Below are 20,698 nucleotides of genomic sequence, written 5' to 3'. Positions count from 1 at the left end.
GTGTCCAGATCTTTTTTCTCTCTCTTCCTTCTCCTACTCCGGCCTATGGCTTGGTACAAAACTGAGATGCCTTGGCTCGGAGGCTGGGTATAGGAGGGGGACCCTAGTGCATCCTGGGAGGCTGAAAACTTAACTCTATGGTGCCCGATGCCTGACGTCATCACCTATACCCCAAGGTATCCTGTGGAACCCTATGGACTTCGTAGAAATAGAGATAACAAGGGTAAGTCCTTACCATATCTCATATTTTTAACTTCTAATCCCTCTTGACAAATGCTCTCGTTTTGCAACAAGCTCCTTGTAGTAATTCTCTTTTGTGGGGCTACAAAGCTGTAATTATGTAATTGCAAATATTGACCAGCCTGTTTTACAACATGAGCAGAATCTAGTAGAAGTACTACAGTCATTCATACTGTGTATTTTTCTATACTTAGGGACTCATTCAGAGATTTACGCAAAGCTGATATTTTCGCAGATTGCATGCACAACGTTTTGCACTTTGATTACGTCTGTACGTAGGAAACATTCGCAAAGTGAGTGACGTGGTCAGCGTTTGTGGGTGGTAACGGGGGGTTAGAAGAACACAGGCATGTCTGACCATTTAAATACTGTTTTGTCATTGCGATCTCCTGTGCAGCATGAGAGCTCTCTGCGTGTCAGGAGAGCTGCAGTGTTTGCGGCTGATGGTACAGATGGGTTTACGCTTTTACAAGTCATCGTACGGATATGAGAAGGCAACAGTGGGCGTCCCTATGCTCGGCTGTGCTTTGGAGAGCATTAGCATATTTTAGCGACTGCAGTCCGTGAGAGAATGCAGTTGCGAATGCATTACTGTCCGTCTCTGAATCAGGCCCTGAGTGTTTCCACCTCATCTTCTACTCCAATGCTGAAATCATGTTTATTTGAATGCCTCGAAATTCAGTGTACTTATTCCTATTAATTTGGAACAGTTATGGTTATTCAGGACATTTCTGGATTTAAAAATATGTATTTGAGTTTTGAATAAACTTGTTTTTTTTATTAGCTGACATTTATAAACATGTCAAATCTGTATATAAAAACACACTATAAGAATTCTAATGTAATAATTCTGCATAGACATGTAAGTCCGCAAGGTTATTTTATTAAGAAGTTTATAAAAAAAAAAAAAAATGTTAGCTCTGCTCCAGTTGCACAAACTGATTTATATTGCAGAACATTTCCTTTAACAAAAGATTATTCTAAAATAACATGAATTAGAAAATTCATTTCCTACTAAAATAACGGTGCCCAATCACAAATAGTAGCAGTTCAGAGAATTTACAGTACCAAATAACAGGTATTTGGGAAGCTCTTTATGAAATGTATCGTAATATATCACACACACCTTCTAGGGAACGATTGTGTCAACAACACTGGGGATCATAAGGGGAGGAATAAAAATTTCAGCGATAATAATACTTGGATTCAATGATAGTCCCTCTGCTATACTATCCAAGCAAAGGCTTACTGTGAAATGACTCTTGTAAGTGGGGTGCCTTTGACTGCACTCCCTAATTCTAAACATAATAAGAGGTGATTCTTGCTGAGACTAGTAGTTCCACACAGAAAAAAAAAGAAAATGCAGGTGCACACTCAAAGCACTAAAGGTGGGTACGCACCTGAACAACCGGCAATCGTGCCGATGTTCAGGGAGATTTGCCTTCACCCTGGACTTCGCATGAATGCCAGGACACACTTAAAAGATTTAATGAACGATGGAACAATTGCTGTTCCGTCGTTCATTAATATGTACAGCCTTGTATGTGATTACGTGTGGTTGGCCGTGCAGTACAGCCAATAATACGATATCGCTTGCAACAGCGGGAGCGTGCAAATCGGGCATACACACTGCATGATATGCTCGATTTGTCTTTCCAAATTGTCCAAATCAGGCCAATATCGTGCAGGTGTGTACCCGGCCTGAGAACTCTGACAATCAGATCCATTATAGTAATCTCTTTGAGATAACATTGCGTACAAATGAGGTTGTTAGGACATCTTTTGTCAAAAATGCATGCCCACCTACTGCGCCAAGGTGACCTCCTCATCGGGTTGGGTCCCTAACATTCCCATGGTTCAAATCCAGAACATGGGACCCCCTGGGCCAATACAACCAACCCACCCCAGAACACCACCAGTGAGTAATATGAAGCAGTTAAAAAGTGTTACCCGAGTGGTAAGTAAACTGGTTTCTATAGTTCCCAAATTAGCTCAATTAAGCTGTAATCAAGTTGACAGTATACCTTTCCCAACCATAAAAGTAAAAGAGAGCTGTTTCCCAGACAGAATATTCTCTTGCAAATGAATAGTTTAAAACACTTGACGTGTTTCACTTGCCCTTTCTGTAGAAGGAAACTTATTTAAACAACTTCATTATTCATGTTATTTTATTAATTGAATTTTGAAGTCTAACTGAACACATGGCTTCACTGCTCTAAAGCTGGGCATACACTCTATAATTATCTGTCAGATATCTCTCCAATCTGGCTGGTTGGAATGAAAATCAGGTAATGTATGGGAGCCAATGACAATATGGTCTTAAACACTAAAATATGGACAAAAATGATTAGTCAAATTGGATAAATTCATTTGATTTAACCAATTTGTCTGAATGACAATTTTTGCCTGTTTTCCAGATTTTTGGGACCATATAGTCGATTGTCATTTGCTCCCATACATTACCAGGTTTTCAATGCAACCATCCAGATTGGACAGATATCTGACAGGTAATTGTATAGTGTATGCCCAGCATAAGTAACCACGATAAATAGCAATAAATAGTTTAATTAGTTATGTTATTGCTAATTGCAGGAGCACCATTTCACTTTGAATCCATTGTGGCTTCATTGCTTGAACTCGTGCTGTTTTTTTTTTTTTGTCTAAAACCACTTATTAATAGCATTGGCTCTTCAGACCTGCTATTATGAAGAACCATAACCAGAGAGATGGTAGTTAATGACTTAAACAATATTTGCGGGCACTATATTATTGCCAATGGCATTGCTGACACTATCTTTTTAGTTAATAGGCTTTGAGTTGGGGAAGTCTGATACATTCAGAAACAAATAGAGAAAGAAGAGATGGGGAGAGAGCAAAAGGGTTGTGACAAAGAGGTGGGCAGGAGTAATGCTGGGTACACAATAGACGATTCTGGATCATGGCCGACGAGACGACACATATATTGGTCGCCCCTACACACAGACCGATATAGAGCATATCGTTCAGTGGCCACATCCAGAAGCATGCCGTCGACCGCTGGTTCGTCAGTTCTGTTGTGCAGATGTGACTACGTCGCTGCCGATCCGCGGGAGCGTCAGTCATGGGAACACATTAGATGATGTGCCTGATTATATTGTTCTGATTCGCATCAAATAATAATGTAATGCAGTCCATGGGTCTATTATGCAGTGTTTGTACAGCATTATTTACTTTTTTGCCACATCATATGCAAGGCAGGTTATTTTATTGATATTTTGTGTGCTGTGTAATGCAAGGTGCACTACTGTAGTGTTCATTCTAGCACCCTGCACCTGTCACAACTTGTGCAGTTCCTCTTTCCTGCCTGGGGTGTCGCTCTCTGCTCTGATGCTTCTAGTACACTCTGGTCTGTATCTCAGCAGTTTGCTCTATTAGCTGAGTGTGCTAGAAGCACCAGAGCAGAGAGTGACACCCCAAGCAGGATAGAGGAACTGCACGGATTGTGACAGGTGCAGTGTGCTAGAATGAACACTACTACCGTAGTTCTCTATTTTTGCTGTACTGCACATGCTATTAAATGTCCCACTATACTACTTGTCATGCTATCCCTTCCTGCACCATTCTACCATATTGTTCTACCAGGTAAAACTACACTACCACTGTTATCCTTACCTTAACTGGAGCTCATGGGGCTGTTCTGTACAGATGCTTTTCCTGGGGAGCTGCCAGTCTGTATTGCACCTGTCAGGGGAAGAAGTTATTAAGCTGTAAGATGTAGGTGGTAGTGCTGTTTAAATTCTGTAAAGTGATCATTAAATATTTGTGTATCTTGTGTGATGAGCTCTATACGTTTTAGAATCAATCACTTAACAATCTGAAGCATTATTACAGAAATACTTAAGGATATATTTTGCATAAAAATATACATTAATAAAGATAGAAACTCACAATAGTGTTGAATTTTGTACCGTGTAAATTGATTTTATTGATATTTGTGTGTGTGTTTTATTTTTTTCAGTATTTCAGAAATTGCAGCTCTGAGCACGATCAAATTTTGTTAATTCCTGGTTACTAAACAACCTGTCTCTTAACTTTTTGTTTTGTTTGGCAGGTACAGAAAGCTTTGAAGTTCAGGGGTGACTTTGGACTTTGAAAAAGTGAGATGCTGTGTTTCATAGAACTCGGATTCATGTCTACCCTACGACAATTGTGTTCTTGATGGCAGCCTTCATTAACAGAACGTTATCTCATGATAGAAGGTTGTGTAATTAATCTAGTAAAGGAAGAATGTAGCCTTCTACGCTGTGAACTTTGTAATTCCAAAGCTGCCTGCTTGCTGATAAAACCATCACGATAAAAATCATTATTTGCTTAGTTCTTAGTTGTGCTTAACATGAGCAATAGTTTTCATTTCTCATAGTAATAAAGAGAAAAAAAGCACAGTTTAAAGAAAAATGGCTCCTGCGGAGTACAGAGGCTTATATTTGGGAGTCCTTGCTGGGGCTGCAGGAGCGAGTATTGCCTGGCTGTGGTGGAGTAAGTATGGAAAACATGGCTACTTTCCTAGCTTGCTTGACAAATTGCCATCAAGTGGAGAGAACCAATTTGAGGACAACCAAGGGGCGGTCACTATCCTACAAGGTCGTCAACTGCAGATTCTGGAAAAACTTGGAATCCTTTTGAAAAGTGTGGAGGAGCTCAAGGAGGAGGTGAAATTTCTAAGAGAAAGTATTCCAAAATTGGAAGAGCAAATTAGGGATGAGTTAAGAGGAAAGAATGATGCTCGGAAGACCAGTCCCCTGCACAGAACTCCTAAAAGGAAGAAAAGTGAAGCCGGCAAAGGAGAAGGGGACTACCCTAGCTCTGAGGATGCAGAGAGTGAAGGAGGGTAAGGTTTAAATACAGTAACTATTATGTCACAACAGTACATGCCAACAATTTTATTTTCCTTTTTTTTTTTTTCTTAATCTGTCTAATAATTACACTCTGCTTCATTGTTTGTATATCACATTTATTTGGCTGATGTCATAGCATGTGAAAAACTATAATTCTTATCACTGTGCAAAAGTACAAATGCTTTTTCATAGTAACATGGATCTATTTTTGTGCTAGTGCCCCTATTTTTTTTTCATAATTCATATTATAATTTTTTATTAACAGCAAATTCCGTTGCGCTTTAATTCATATTAATCTGCAGGCCACAATAGTAGTGTCTGTGAAGGTGTAGTTGGCTGAATATGGGTTTGTGCTAATGCGCCTAATTTTGCACAAAATTACAATTTTGGAAAATTTTGGGGAAAATAAAATTTTGTTTTGCAGGATGGGACTACTTAAATTAGTTCATAGGATAGAGGCAGGGCCACCGATACATCGGACAGGCCCGGGTACTGTGGGATAGGGGGGCATGTTTGCTGGAGGGGGCACAGCTCTACCCTGTCCTAGTATACATTCCTTTGGTGGCAATGAAGGGGTGTAGTAATGCCACCCCTTCTGGTCCCCTACCGATTCCTGGGTAATTTGTACCTGCTCCCTTTGGACAGAGTTGGAGTTTTCTAGTTTTACTGGTGGGAACACATTATCTGCATGCCTGTAAAAGGATATGATCTTTGTGGCTGATCAGAGGTGATGTAAACCAGGCCACATCCCTAACATGGAACACATTTTGCACTTTTGAGCAAAACTTTTATCAATCTAAAAAAAAAAAAAAAAATTCAACAAACTAAATTGTCACATATAATAATGATCATATTGATGTCTCCACACTCTCATGACTAATTTACCACACAAAGATAAACCAAGCAGTGATTTAGGAGAAAACCTTATAAGTTTATGTTAGTGTGTAAGAGGTTATCCTATTGTGGAAGTAGGTTGGATGTTTTTACTGCATCCACCATGTATGTTTTCTGCAGTAGAACGAAATTGATTTAAGGGGAGATCATCCATGAAACGTTGTAGAGAGACAAGTAGATCACTTGCACAAATAAAGCAGTAGTATAGAACTGCATTTTTAGTTATTTGTAAATGAGCCTTCATAGCTGATAGCAAATTGTTACAGTAGTTTTGCTCAGATACGGCGTGTCTGTGACAATGGGGAAGAGGTATTTAACCTTATAAAGAGGACGAGTGGAGAAGTTTCCCGTAACAACCAATCCAATTCCACCTATCATAATATGAAATGTACTGGATAAATTATCGCTAGAAGCTAATTGGTTGCTATGGACAAGTTCTCCACTTGTATTCTTTAGAAGACTTGTATCTCCCGCAATATTTTTTTAAAGCTATGTAGTGATCAGTGTACGTAGTAACGCAGGGCTCGACAAATCCCGGGTGCCAGGTTGCCATGGCGACTAAAATTTTAGTCCTGGCGACCGGGATTTCCAAGCCACCCCCCACCGCTGCCGCAGAGAAGCTCCATTTGTCGGGCGCCCGCTGATATGTTACCAGCGGGCACCCGACTCCCCGCAGCTGCAGCCGGAGCTCACTCCTGAGCTCCGGCGTCAGGCTTCCCCATGGGCACTATGGGAGAGACGTCATGACGTCTCTCCCATAGTAACGAGGAGTGGCGGCAGCCGGAGCTCACTCCTGAGCCCCAGCGTCCAGCTCCCCCCACGGGCACTATGGGAGTTCCGAAGAGCGGCAGCGAACGCAGGATCCTGACCTAAGGTAAGTATTCTGAGGTTTTCTTGTGTGTGTTTGCGCCGCACACTTAGAGGGGGCTTAGTACTGAGGGCACTTTTAGACTGGGCTTAGTACTGGGGGCACTATTGCAGGGGGCTTACTACTGGGGGCACTATTTCAAGGGCTTACTACTGGGGGGCACTACTACAGGGGGCACTATTACAGGGGGCTTACTTCAGGAGCATTATTTCAAGGGGCTTACTACTGGGGGCATTATTACAGGGGGCTTACTACTGGGGGCATTATTAGAGGGGGCTTACTACTGGGAGCACTATTACAAGGGGCTTACTGCTGGGGACACTAATACAGGGGGCATTATTTCAAGGGGCTTACTACTGGGGGCACTATTACAGGGTGCTTACTACTGGGGGCACTATTAGAGGGGGCTTACTACTGGGAGCACTTTACAAGGGGCTTACTGCTGGGGGCACTAATACAGGGGGCTTACTACTGTGGGCACTATTACAGGGAGCTTACTACTGGGGGCACTATTGCAGGGGGCTTACTACTGGGGGCACTATTTCAAGGGCTTACTACTGGGGGGCACTACTACAGGGGGCACTATTACAGGGGGCTTACTTCAGGGGCATTATTTCAAGGGGCTTACTACTGGGGGCATTATTACAGGGGGCTTACTACTGGGGGCATTATTAGGGGGGGCTTACTACTGGGAGCACTATTACAAGGGGCTTACTGCTGGGGACACTAATACAGGGGCATTATTTCAAGGGGCTTACTACTGGGGGCACTATTACAGGGTGCTTACTACTGGGGGCACTATTAGAGGGGGCTTACTACTGGGAGCACTTTACAAGGGGCTTACTGCTGGGGGCACTAATACAGGGGGCTTACTACTGTGGGCACTATTACAGGGAGCTTACTACTGGGGACACTATTACAGGGGGCTTACTACTGTGGGCACTATTACAAGGGGCTTACTACTGGGGACACTATTACAGGGGGCTTACTACTGTGGGCACTATTACAAGGGGCTTACTACGGGGGGCACTATTACAGGGGCTTACTACTAGGTTGAGGGGCACGTGTGGTGGTCTATACAAGCTTTCATAATTTTGGTAATGGACGATGGTCTGGCTCCTAAACTTTTAAGATGGCTCTTAGATTTTACAAAAATTTGTCGAGCCCTGTAGTAACGTTCCTACAAGCATTATTATACATGTTCATCAACACATATATCTGTTATTTATTTATCATTCGTGCACTGTTTTGGAAACTGAACAATTCATGTTTGAAAAATGGTTTCCATAGAGATTTGTGTTCATACAAATACTTCCTGCATAATCTTCTTATTCCTGAGCCCAGATTAGTAATGAAGCGCTTATTCTACCTGCCAGCATTATTATGCATGGTATTGAAGTATTTGAATTTAAGAAGACAATTTGAAGTTGTTTTTGATACTTATTTTCTGAGTTGGACAGAAAGCTGTGTTTAAAAGTAGTTTTAATAGTTAAATTCCAGAAACCTTTGCTGGAATTGTTTTCATGAAAATTTAAATAGTGCATATTAAGCCTATTTCAGGTTTGGGAATAGCGTAAGATAACGCAAGTAATTGCGCACCTGGACATGTTGCAATGCAAGGGGTGCAAACACATATATTGTTTTTGCATGCAACCCACAAATTTTGGACAGCTTTATTTTTGCACTGCAATTTATTTTACAGTTTGGACCAGGGGCGTTTCTAGAGAGGAGGGGACCCGTGTGCAGTCTCGGACACGGGCCCCCGCCTCTCTGGCCGGCAGCACACTGAACTGTGCGCAGCCAGCGCCGGAGTTATAGACTCTGGGCACTAGAGTCTATAGAGTATACGTAGGTCACCGGAAAAATGGCCGTGGCGGCCATTTTCCCTGTAGTGCGCGTGCACAAACAAAGGGAAAATGGCCGCGGTGGCCATTTTCCTGTCGTTTTTACAGCGCCGGACCCCCACGCCGACATAGGACTCCGGAGAGGTAAGTAATACTATGGGTGCAGGGTGTGCGTTGCAGGGCCCCCCTGGACCCAGGGGCCCGTGTGCCCCTCACACCCATTATAGATACGTCCCTGGTTTGGACACACCCCATCCAAATCTATATCACTCTGCACATTATAAATCTGCGCCACCTGCACACCTGAATGGTTTTACCAAGACGCACAGTTACTTGCTATTTCTTACTCTATTCCCAAATCTGAATCTGGACCATTGTGTCAAGCAAGAAAGGGGTACATTAACCGTGCCCCTTGTCACTACACTGATGCAATATACTCTCTTGCTTATCTGCAGTGAGTTCAAACTGTATTCTTGGAGAACTGCCACTATGCATCTATCTTAGGTTTTCAACAGATGTAGTAATCCTAACAACTGGGCTGATTATTGTGCCACTATCCATGAAACATGCACTGTCTTATCCTCCAGGAATGAATGTTCACTCCCCGGCTTTCTTACTAGAAATAATATCCTAAAATAATGATTCATGATATCACCATTGACTGCAAGTATTTGTTTCTTGGCTGCTGTGATGAGGGTTAGTGTATAAAGCTGTTTAGTCTAGGTTTTTGTTTTGTCTGTTGTGTTATCTTGAGATTCAGAAATAGCACATAACTCTGCATGTTGTACATTTTTATTCAAAAGATGATCATTTTTTAATGATCTATTGCATAGAAATGGCGGTAGATCTGTTATAATATTGGGAATAGAGCTAATATAAGTGTGTGTGTGTTTTACAACCATTAAATACAGTGTTTATTTAGATAGGACAACATGGTCAGCAGTACTTTAAAAATTGGAAAGGCTATATCAATATGTATACAATTTAACAAGGGAGACAGGGGCTGCAGACAGACATGCAGAAAATTATGCAATTGTTGTATTAGCCCAGGAGACCATTTGTCTCTGAGATTATCCAGCTGCTCTGTAAGAAGTATGCTCCTCATGGGTGAGGAACTGTACACAAGGCATGCATGCATACACCATGACACAAACAGATGCTGCATACATAAAGATATACATGCAGTTATGTGTATATACAGCCATGGCCAAAAGTTTTGAGAATGACAAGTATTGGTTTTCACAAAGTTTGTTGCTTCAGTGTTTTTAGACCTTTTTGTCAGATGTTACTATGGTATACTGAAGTAAAATTATAAGCATTTCTTAAGTGTCAAAGGCTTTTATTAACAATTACATTAAGTTTATGCAAAGAGTCAATATTTGCAGTGTTGATCCTTTTTTTTTTTTCAAGGCCTCTCTAATTTGCCCTGGCATGCTGTCAATCAACTTCTGGGCCACATACTGACTGATGGCCGCCCATTCTTGCCTAATCAATGCTTGGAGTTTGTCAGAATTTGTGGGTTTTTGTTTGTCCACCCACCTCTTGAGGATTGACCACAAGTTCTCAATGGGATTAAAGTCTGGGGAGTTTCCTGGCCATGGACCCAAAGTGTCTATGATTTGTTCCCCAAGCCACTTAGTTATCACTTTTGCCTTATGGCAAGGTGCTCCATCATGCTGGAAAAGGCATTGCTTATCATCAAATGGTTCTTGGATGGTTGGGAGAAGTTGCTATTGGAGGATGTTTTGGTACCATTCTTTATTCATTGCTGTGTACTTAGGAAAAATTGTGAGTGAGCACACTCCCTTGGCTGAGAAGCAACCCCAACATGAATGGTCCCAGGATGCTTTACTGTTGGCATGACACAGGACTGATGGTAGAGCTCACCTTTCCTTGTCCGGACAAGCATTTTTCCAGATGCCCCAAACAATCTGAAAAGGGAATCATCAGAGAAAATAACTTATATCCCAGTCCTCAGCAGTACAATCCCTGTACCTTTTGCAGAATATCAGTCTGTCCCTGATGCTTTTCTTGGAGAGAAGTGGCTTCTTTGCTGCCCTTCTTGACACCAGACCATCCTTCAAAATTCTTCGCCTCACTTGCATGAAGATGCACTCACACCTGCCTGCTGCCATTCCTGAGCAAGCTCTGTACTGGTGGTGCCCTGGTCCCACAGCTGAATCAACTGTAGGAGAAAGTCTTGTCGCTTGCTGGACGGTCTTGTGCGCCCTGAAGCCTTCTTCACAACTATTGAACCTCTCTCCTTGAAGTTCTTGATGATCTGATAAATGATTGACTTAGGTGCAATCTTACTAGCAATCTTTGCCTGTGAAGCCCTTTTTGTGCAAAGCAATGATGACTGCACGTGTTTCCTTGCAGGTAACCATGGTTAACAGAGGAAGAACAATGATTTCAAGCTCCACCCTCCTTTTAAAGCTTCCAGTCTGTTATTGTTACCCAATCAGCATGACAGAGTGATCTCCAGCCTTATCATCGTCAACACTCTCACCTGTGTTAACGACAGAATCACTGACATGATGTCAGCTGGTCCTTTTTGTGGCAGGGCTGAAATGCAGTTGAAATGTTGTTTTTGGGATTAAGTTAATTGTCATGGCAAGAGGGATTTTGCAGTTAATTGCAATTCATCTGATCACTCTTCATGACGTTCTGGAGTACAGTATATGCAAATTGCCATCATAAACACTGAAGCAGCAGACTTTGTGAAAACCAATACTTGTCATTCTCAAAACTTTTGGCCATGGCTCTATATATGCACACAGGTATACACTAATGCAAACTCTGTCCAAGCTCTGTCCTCTTGTGAGTAATACTCTAAGGCCCACTCTTGTGGTTGGCAATGTGATCATTGCAGGAGGGCCATTGATAAGATCAGTGCATGTGCATAACACTACATCTGCACCGATAGTGTGTTTTTTTTTGGATTTGCACAATTTTCTCCAGCAGGCCTGGACTAATGACTCCAAATATTAGGTGCCAGCAATGTTCTAATGATAATGTGATACATGTTTAAAAAAACAAAACCAACAACAATATGGGATGCGGACTGTGCACATTAGCAGTTGTGGCTAATTCAGATGACTAGCTAATTATACCAGTCATACCCCCACACAATAAGCTATGATATTCATTGCATTATATACTATACTATGCCCACTATTTAATATGAGCTATATGTCATTACTGATTGTTTGGCATACCTATTTTACCAGTAGTTTTACTATATTATTGTACCACCCTGTAGCAAATAGATTATACTGTGCCCTTGTGAAGGAGTGAACCATCCTTGTCTATATAATACGCCCCCTACACCCCAGAATGATGATGTCATATCTTATAACAGATTAATTGTTTAGTGGCTTTGTCGGCAATGTGTTGATACCAACTAGTGCCCATATTTTATTTGTCCTGTGTCACTATACCTGGCCACTAATAGAATGTGCACCGAAACATTGTCACCACCATCATTACCACACCTATATCTGAGGAAAAATCGGATTTGGTTCCGGGAGTAAATACAGTCAGGTGCATAAATATTGGGACATTGACAGAATTTTCATATTTTGGCCTCTAATCACCACCACAATGGCTTTGAAATGAAGCAAACAAGATGTGCTTTAACTGCAGACTTTCAGATTTAATTTGAGGGCAATTACATCCAAATCAGGTGAACGGTGTAGGAATTACAACGGTTTCTATATGTGCCTCCCACTTTTTGAGGGGCCAAAAGTAATGGGACAAACTAAACAATCCTAAATCTAACTTTCACTTTTTAATACTTTGTTGCAAATCCTTTGCAGGCAATTACAGCCTGAAATCTGAAACGCATAGACATCACCAGACGCTGGGTTTCATCCCTGGTGATGCTCTGCCAGGCCTCTACTGCAAATGTCTTCAGTTCCTGCTTGTTCTTGGGGCATTTTCCCTTCAGTTTTGTCTTCATCAAGTGAAATGCATGCTCAATCGGATTCAGGTCAGGGGATTGACTTGGCCATTGCGTAACATTCCACTTTTTAGCCTTAAAAAACCTCTTTGGTTGCTTTTGCAGTATGCTTCGGGTCATTGTCCATCTGCACTGTGAAGCGCCGTCCAATGAGTTCTGAAGCATTTGACTGAATATGAGCATATAATATTGCCCGAAACACTTCAGAATTCATTCTGCTGCTTTTGTCAGCAGTCACATTATCAATAAATACAAGGGAACCAGTTCCATTGGCAGCCATACATGCCCACGCCATGACACTACCACCACCATGCTTCACTGATGAGGTGGTATGTTTTGGTTCATGAGCAGTTCCTTTCCTTCTCCATACTCTTCTCTTCCCATCACTCTGGTACAAGTTTATCTTTGTCTCATCTGTCCATAGGATGTTGTTCCAGAACTGTAATGGCTTTTTTAGATGTTGTTTGGCAAACTCTAATCTGGTCTTCCTGTTTTTGAGGCTCACCAATGGTTTACATCTTGTGGTGAATCCTCTATTTTCACTCTTGTGAAGTCTTCTCTTGATTGTTGACTTTGACACATATACACCTACCTCCTGGAGAGTGTTCTTGATTTGGCCAACTGTTGTGAAGGGGTTTTTCTTCACCAGGGAAATAATTCTTCTGTCATCCAGCACAGTTGTTTTCTGTGGTCTTCCGAGTCTTTTGGTGTTGCTGAGCTCTTCGGTGCATTCTTTCTTTTTAAGAATGTTCCAAACAGTTGATTTGGCCACACCTAATGTTTTTGCTATCTCTCTGATGGGTTTGTTTTGATTTTTCAGCCTAATGATTACTTGCTTCAATGATAGTGACAGCTGTTTGGATCTAATAATGAGAGTCGATAGCAACTGATTTCAAATGCAAATGTCACACCTAGAATCAACTCCAGACCTTTTACCTGCTTATTTGATAATGAAATAATGAGGGAATAGCCCACACCTGTCCATGAAATAGCTTTTGAGTTGATAGTCCCATTACTTTTGGCCCCTTTAAAAAGTGGGAGGCACATATAGAAACCGTTGTAATTCCTACATCATTCACCTGATTTGGATGTAATTACCCTCAAATTAAATCTGAAAGTCTGCAGTTAAAGCACATCTTGTTTGTTTAATTTCAAAGCCATTGTGGTGGTGATTAGAGGCCAAAATATGAAAATTCTGTCAATGTCCCAATATTTATGCACCTGACTGTATTTACTCCCGGAACCAAATCTGATTTTTCCTCAGATATAGGTGTGGTAATGATGGTGGTGACAATGTTTCGGTGCACATTCTATTAGTGGCCAGGTATAGTGACACAGGACAAATAAAATATGGGCACTAGTTGGTATCAACACATTGCCGACAAAGCCACTAAACAATTAAAAGGTAATCTGTTATAAGATATGACATCATCATGCTGGGGTGTAGGGGGCGTATTATATAGACAAGGATGGTTCACTCCTTCACAAGGGCACAGTATAATCTATTTGCTACAGGGTGGTACAATAATATAGGAAAACTACAGGTAAAATAGGTATGCCAAACAATCAGTAAAGACATATAGCTCATATTAAATGGTGGGCATAGTATAGTATATAATGCAATGAATATCATAGCTTATTGTGTGGGGGTATGACTGGTATAATTAGCTAGTCATCTGAATTAGCCACAACTGCTAATGTGCACAGTCCGCATCCCATATTGTTGTTGGTTTTGTTTTTTTAAACATGTATCACATTATCATTAGAACATTGCTGGCACCTAATATTTGGAGTCATTAGTCCAGGCCTGCTGGAGATAATTGTGCAAATCCAATGCACTGATCTTATCAATGGCCCTCCTGCAATGATCACATTGCCAACCACAAGAGTGGGCCTTAGAATATTACCCACAAGAGGACAGAGCTTGGACAGAGTTTGCAAAAATATGAAAATTCTGTCAATGTCCCAATATTTATGCACCTGACTGTAACTGTTCCAAAACACTGTGTTATTAAAAGCAGAATAAGCAGCATTGCTTCAATGTGGCATCGTCGTTACCCACCATCCATAATGACACAAGTCACCCCGCCCACCACTGTGGCCACCGGCTGCATCTCTCCTCCAGGAGTTTTCCGGTTGAAATCCACTTTCTCACAGTTGTTACCATGATCACAGACACTGAAATGCCCTGTGGATTTAACTTCAATTATTAAAGGCTTACTAGCAGGTATAGATGATATTGGAAATTACTACAACACAGTCAATGTAATACTTACACTGGAAGTAAATAATGGAACCAGCCTGTACGTACAAGATGAATTATAGTGTGATGATACAGAAGCTGCGTGGGGTGAAGTAATTAAGGAAACTGGGAAAGAACTGGAACTGTGTCTTGATGAAGCACAGGTGTAGAGGCCAGCGTTCTTAGCACATATAAAGTGGTAGTTTGGATTTGCATCTATGTATTTGCTGACCAAAGCATTGCTCAAGTCCAGGAACACAGATAGATAGTATAATCTTAAATCGTAGTACCATTTTAAAAATAATCCCAAATCGTAGTACCATTTAGAAAATAAAGGTGAACAAGCCAGATCTTTATTAGTATATCAGTCTGAGAATAGTGAGCGCAAGCTGGGGTCAAAGCAAATATATCAGTACGAGAATGGTAGCGAGACACCCGGGTTAAAAACAGTATATCAGTCCTAGAGTGGTGCGAGGCAGCCTGGGTCAGATCTGATAAACACAGGAGCACAACCCGCACAGGTGCAAACTGAGCTGAACGAACGGCAACCAGTAAGCAGGAATACCGCTATCGCTGGCACCTGCATAAAGGTCTGAGGGCTCGATAAAAGCAAGTGTTCTATCAACCGAGTGCAATGCCAGACAGGTGATCATGTGATGAGAGTAATAGGACTCAGACCAACAGCCTGACGTGAGTGGCCAGTTGTCTGATCATTACAGAATCTACCAGTCTACGCATTGCATAGGAGTCTCCTAAGCTGGCACTCCCTCTCATCCTATTACAGATATGCCCAGCTATAGTGTTAACGCTAGTGCGGAGAATCGCGCTACCGATAGAATGAGATGCACAACCATTAGCGAGACTCCAGTTCTGCTCTCGAACCAACTGAGTGGAACTCAACCCCTTACCCTGAAAGTAGGGATAAGGGTCTGGAACCAGTGTTTGAGAACTCAGGGGACAGAATCTGCTAACAAATGCTACAGACCGATTATCAGAGCTGAGTCATGAGAGATGTACTCAGAGGACTTGCTAGTAGATGAAGGCTTAACTGGAGTGAGACTGGAGGTAGCAGCAGGCAGTGTAGGGATAATGATAGGCGTCGGGATTTCGACGCCTATCATTAGTGCCCTGTCAGGATTGCACAGTCGGGAAGCCGGCTTTCAGCATTTTTCGACCGTCAGCTTCCTAACTGCATCCCAGAGCAGGCAGGCAGGTTCAAGCAGTGCAGACCTCTCAGCATCATGATGTCTGTCACTGAGAGGAGCCGGGAGCAGACAGCCGTAGACTCCGTAGGATAGGAGACAAGAGGAAAAAAAGACCTAAGGTAAGTAAACTACAATGATTACAGAGAATGTGTGAAAAAGGTGTGTTTGGTAAGTAAAGAACCTTTGGAGTGTGTACTATAAGGTTAATTTACATTTATATCTTTAAAAGTTTGTGTCACACATATGTGGGTTTTACTCTTCAGTGTGTCGCAGCAGAAAAAAGTTTGAGAACCAATATTCTAGGGTTTCCATTTCAAAGTTATACTGAACCTTGGAAATCACTTTGGCAATGGAGGAAGAGAGAGGTTATTTCCAGTGTTGTGCTAGGGCAACCCAAGCCACCAGAAAAATGTGATCCAATGCATAGCAGTCCAATTTGGGGACCGAAAGAGGGTACCAGTGAAGTAGCGCCAAGGATTGTGATGGGGGCACAGGGATTTTTAGGACTGAAAAGATTAACTGGAAAACCTCTACCCAGAATGGATGTTTGATTTGGCAGCTCCAGAAAGTGTAAAACACGTCACCACTGTATTGCACTGCTGCCAGCAAAACTTTGACCAGGTTGGCCACATTGTATGTAAACTAGCCGGTGTAAGCTAAAGCCTGTTCAGGTGTTTAATGTGCATTTACTCATGGTTAGTGCTTTCAGAGAGGTGGAATGACGTGGTGTGGATACATTCCCACTGCTTAGGGGTGATGGTGCATTGAAGATCTGTCTTCCCAAGCTGTAGAGAGAGATACTGGTATGTAATCGCTCCTTTAGACTTACAGGTGAATAACTTACTCAGACGTTATGCAGGAGGCAGGCTCATGGCAATGGCAGTTTTACGCGCTCCCTTCACATTCTGAGGGGTGATGGGTGAAGAAGACTCAAGGTGGCCTGGAGATGGGCAAAAGGTATCAGTGACTGCAGGGCAAGGATATCGGCAAGAGTAGTAAGTCCTCTGGTCCGCCAGGAGGTGAGGTTCATTTACGGTATGAAACAGCTGAGAGTTTTTAAAGATAAAGACCCCGTGGGTAATGACCAATCAGTGCCATCCCAGAAAACAGTACGTCCAAAAACTGAAGTGACTTTTACAAACTGAACAGTACTGTCAAGAACCAGGTAGAGAAGTCCTGCAAAACTGGTTTCCAAAAAAGGGCTGGCAGCTCTCATCTCTGTAAAATAATGACATTAAATGCACTGAATGCACTATGGGCCTGATTCAGAGCCGCTCGTAAGCGGTCGCTTGTTCGCTCTGAGCGATGTTCGCACAACTGCGCATGCGTATGGGTCGTAATGCGCATGCAAAACAGTCATTGCGGTCGGAAATCGTGCGCTCGCAAAACAGCGAGGGGCTGCTAATTTGATTGACAGAATGTACCGTTTGTGGGTGGTAACAGGGGAAGGTGCTTGAAAACGGGGGAGTGGATATCCGAACGCAGGCATGCCAAACGGTCAAAAGGACGTTTAATGGGAGTGCATAATTAGTAAAGGAGCGTCATCAACCATGTCACTTGGTTGTCTTTTAGCCTGAACTGCTCGCAGTGATAGCGGTAAGAAAAACCTACCACAAGCACTGCGAGCAGTTCAGATGCCTTTCGATGTACCCAATTAATCTAATAAATACCGGAAATGACGTGTGATGCGAACGGCAAAGGGGCGTCTTTACAAAATAGCGAACGCATTTTTCGTTCCCTCGCTCAGACATAGAGGCGTCAACAAACCGCAAAGAGCGAGCGCTCAATTTAAATAGCCGGCCTCTTTTTTGGAATGACCGTCCGCAAATAGCGCCCGCGTCTGAATCAGGCCCTGTGTCAGCTGGAATTTTGTGGGATCGAGGTAAGTTTTAGAAGGTACTCCGACAATGTCTGCCTTTTGTTTAGCAAATTGTCATCCAATTTCCTTGTCACAATATTAAAATTATTTGCACACACTTTGCTGTGTACAGTACAACAACAATATTTAAAATGTAAAATATCCACATAATTCTTAAGGTGCATACACAAGTAACGATTTTTTGAACGATTTGTCGTTAACGACGTCGTTATCGTTCAATCGTTCAAAAAATTGTTCAGTTATAATGAACGATGATCGTTCAAGCGCGCTCCCGTTTGTAGTTTGTAGTTATCGTTCATCATCCATTTCAGACTGTCCAACATAACGATTTTCATTAAGGGAAGGAACATTTTTCGTTCATTGTTGTAAAAATCGTTCATTACACTACAAAAATCGTTCACCTTTTCAAGGGAAAATCTGGCAGAAAATCGTTGGTTTCAAAATCGTTACGTGTGTATGCACCTTAAGAGAGACATTATGTTGAAGCATATTTTAAAACTAGTAAACCCATTTTGTACAGTTATTACTAAATTTTAACATACTAGAAGCCAGGGTCAGACTGGTCTACAGGGGTACAGGAGAAATCCCTAGTAGGCCCCACCCCCTGTCAGGTTCCAGACCAGCACTGAAATTATACATTAATATACATTGTTCCTTTTATTAGAGAGTTTATCTGATAGAACTGGAACATGGATGAACATGGGTGCTTGGTTTGTTTCTATAGAAACTGCATCAAGATTCACCCTCCTGACAATCAAAATTAGCAGTTAGGTTAACAGATTGATGTTTTCTTCTGTCATAGTAACATAGATATATAAATATAGCATTGAGTTTTAGACACTGACTGGTGTGTTTGGGAGTCGGCTATAATATGCACAGTGCATTAATGTTTAATATACAGTACATAGACTGGTTCATAATCCTGTGCTTTATTATACATATGTTATACGATTATACTGCATTCCCAGGAATATACTATATTCACTACAGTGCATAATCTGTTAGATTATACTGCAAGAACTATCAGTATTTATTATATATATATATATATATATATATATATTAGGGGTGAGCGGGTTCGGATTTCTGAAATCCGAACCCCCCCGATCCGAGTCCGATCCGAGTCAGGCTCGACTTTTCCCGCCTGACTCGGATCTGAAATCGAGGCAAAACGTCATCATCCCGCCTTCCGAGTCTCGCGGGTTTTGGATCCTATATAAGGTACCCACGTCGGCGCCATTTTCTCACTCGGCTGTGGACAGTGAAGAGGGAGGGTGGGAGTTAGGGCTGTGTAGTGTAGTGTAGTGCTGCTGTTGTCCACTACTTCAAAGTCCATAGGGGCTGGCTGTGTTGTGCTGTGCTGCTGTTGTTAATAGGGGCTGTGTCCACTACTTCAAAGTCCATAGGGGCTGGCTAGACTGTGTTGTGCAGTCAGTTCTCCATAGGGGCTGTGTCCACTCCAAAGTCCTGTGCAGTGTCCCAGTCCTAAAGGGGTGCTGTAGTGTTGTCCAGGGGGTGCACTGTCCATCAGGGGTGCTCCCACGAAGTGCTAAAAAAAATAATATATTTTCTGTGTTTGTGAATTGTGTGCGCAGTAGCCGCACGTGCATCAACAAAGTAGTGCCAAGCGTGCGCCTGTGTCATAAGTAAAGGGCCGGCTGGCTTGACCGTTAAGGGTGCTGTAACCCCCGAAAGTACACTCCAGTCCAAACCAAAAAAAAAATTATTTTCTGTGTTTGTGAATTGTGTGCGCAGTAGCTGCACGTGCATCAACAAAGTAGTGCCAAGCGTGCGCCTGTGTCATAAGTAAAGGGCCGGCTGGCTTGACCGTTAAGGGTGCTGTAACCCCCGAAAGTACACTCCAGTCCAAACCAAAAAAAAATATATTTTCTGTCTTTAGCCGCACGTATATATCAAATTGATATAACATAAATGGAGGACCAAACTTTCTCCGATAAAAATAAAATAGAGAAAGATCAAGAACCACTTCCTCCTAGTGCTGAAGCTGCTGCCACTAGTCATGACATAGACAATAACATGCCATCAACGTCGTCTGCCAAGGCCGATGCCCAATGTCATAGTAGAGGGCACATACAATCCCAAATGGCAAAGTTCAGGAAAATGACCTTGAAAAAGACATTTAAATCAGCTGAAGAGAAACGTAAACTTGCCAATATGCCATTTACGACACGGAGTGGCAAGGAACGGCTAAGGTCAATCCCTAGTATGTTCATGACTAGTGGTTCAGCTTCACATGACGATGGAAGCCCTCCTCCCACTAAAAAAATCAAAAGAGTTAAGCTGGCAAAAGCACAGCGAAGAACTGTGCTTTCTAAGATGATATCACAAATCCCCAAGGAGAGTCCAAGTGTGGTGGTGGTTGCGATGCCTGACCTTCCCAGCACTGGACGGGAAGAGGTGGCTCTTTCCACCATTTGCACGCCCCCTGCAAGTGCTGAAAGGAGCACCCACAGTCCACTTGCTGATATGCAAATTGAAGATGTCACTTTTGAAGTACAACAGGATGAGGATACTGGTGTAGCTGGCGCTGAGGAGGAAGTTGGCGAGGAGGATTCTGATGGTGATGTGGTTTGTTTAAATCAGGCTCCGGGGGAGACAGTTGTTGTCCGTGGGATGAAAAAGCCCATCACGGTCATGCCTGGGCAGAAGACCAAACATTCCACCTCTTTG

At 42.3% G+C, this 20,698-nt stretch overlaps 1 protein-coding gene across 1 annotated transcript in view; it reads left to right on the top strand.

Moving 5' to 3' along the window:
• RMDN2 (regulator of microtubule dynamics 2) overlaps positions 1 to 20,698 on the top strand; it is a 165,320-nt gene that overhangs the window by 6,523 nt on the left and 138,099 nt on the right. Inside the window, exon 2 of the mRNA XM_088477642.1 lies at positions 4,331 to 5,107. Within this exon, the coding sequence (XP_088333768.1) occupies positions 4,674 to 5,107 (434 nt within the window). The 5' untranslated portion in view covers positions 4,331 to 4,673. The remainder of the gene's footprint in view (positions 1 to 4,330; positions 5,108 to 20,698) is intronic.

This window comes from Taudactylus pleione, unplaced genomic scaffold (genome assembly GCF_031769625.1).
Source record: "Taudactylus pleione unplaced genomic scaffold, aTauple2 ptg000201l, whole genome shotgun sequence".
NCBI classification, from domain to species: domain Eukaryota; kingdom Metazoa; phylum Chordata; class Amphibia; order Anura; family Myobatrachidae; genus Taudactylus; species Taudactylus pleione.
The sequence above is the reverse complement of the archived record's forward strand: the minus strand, read 5'-3'. Positions and strand labels throughout refer to the sequence as shown.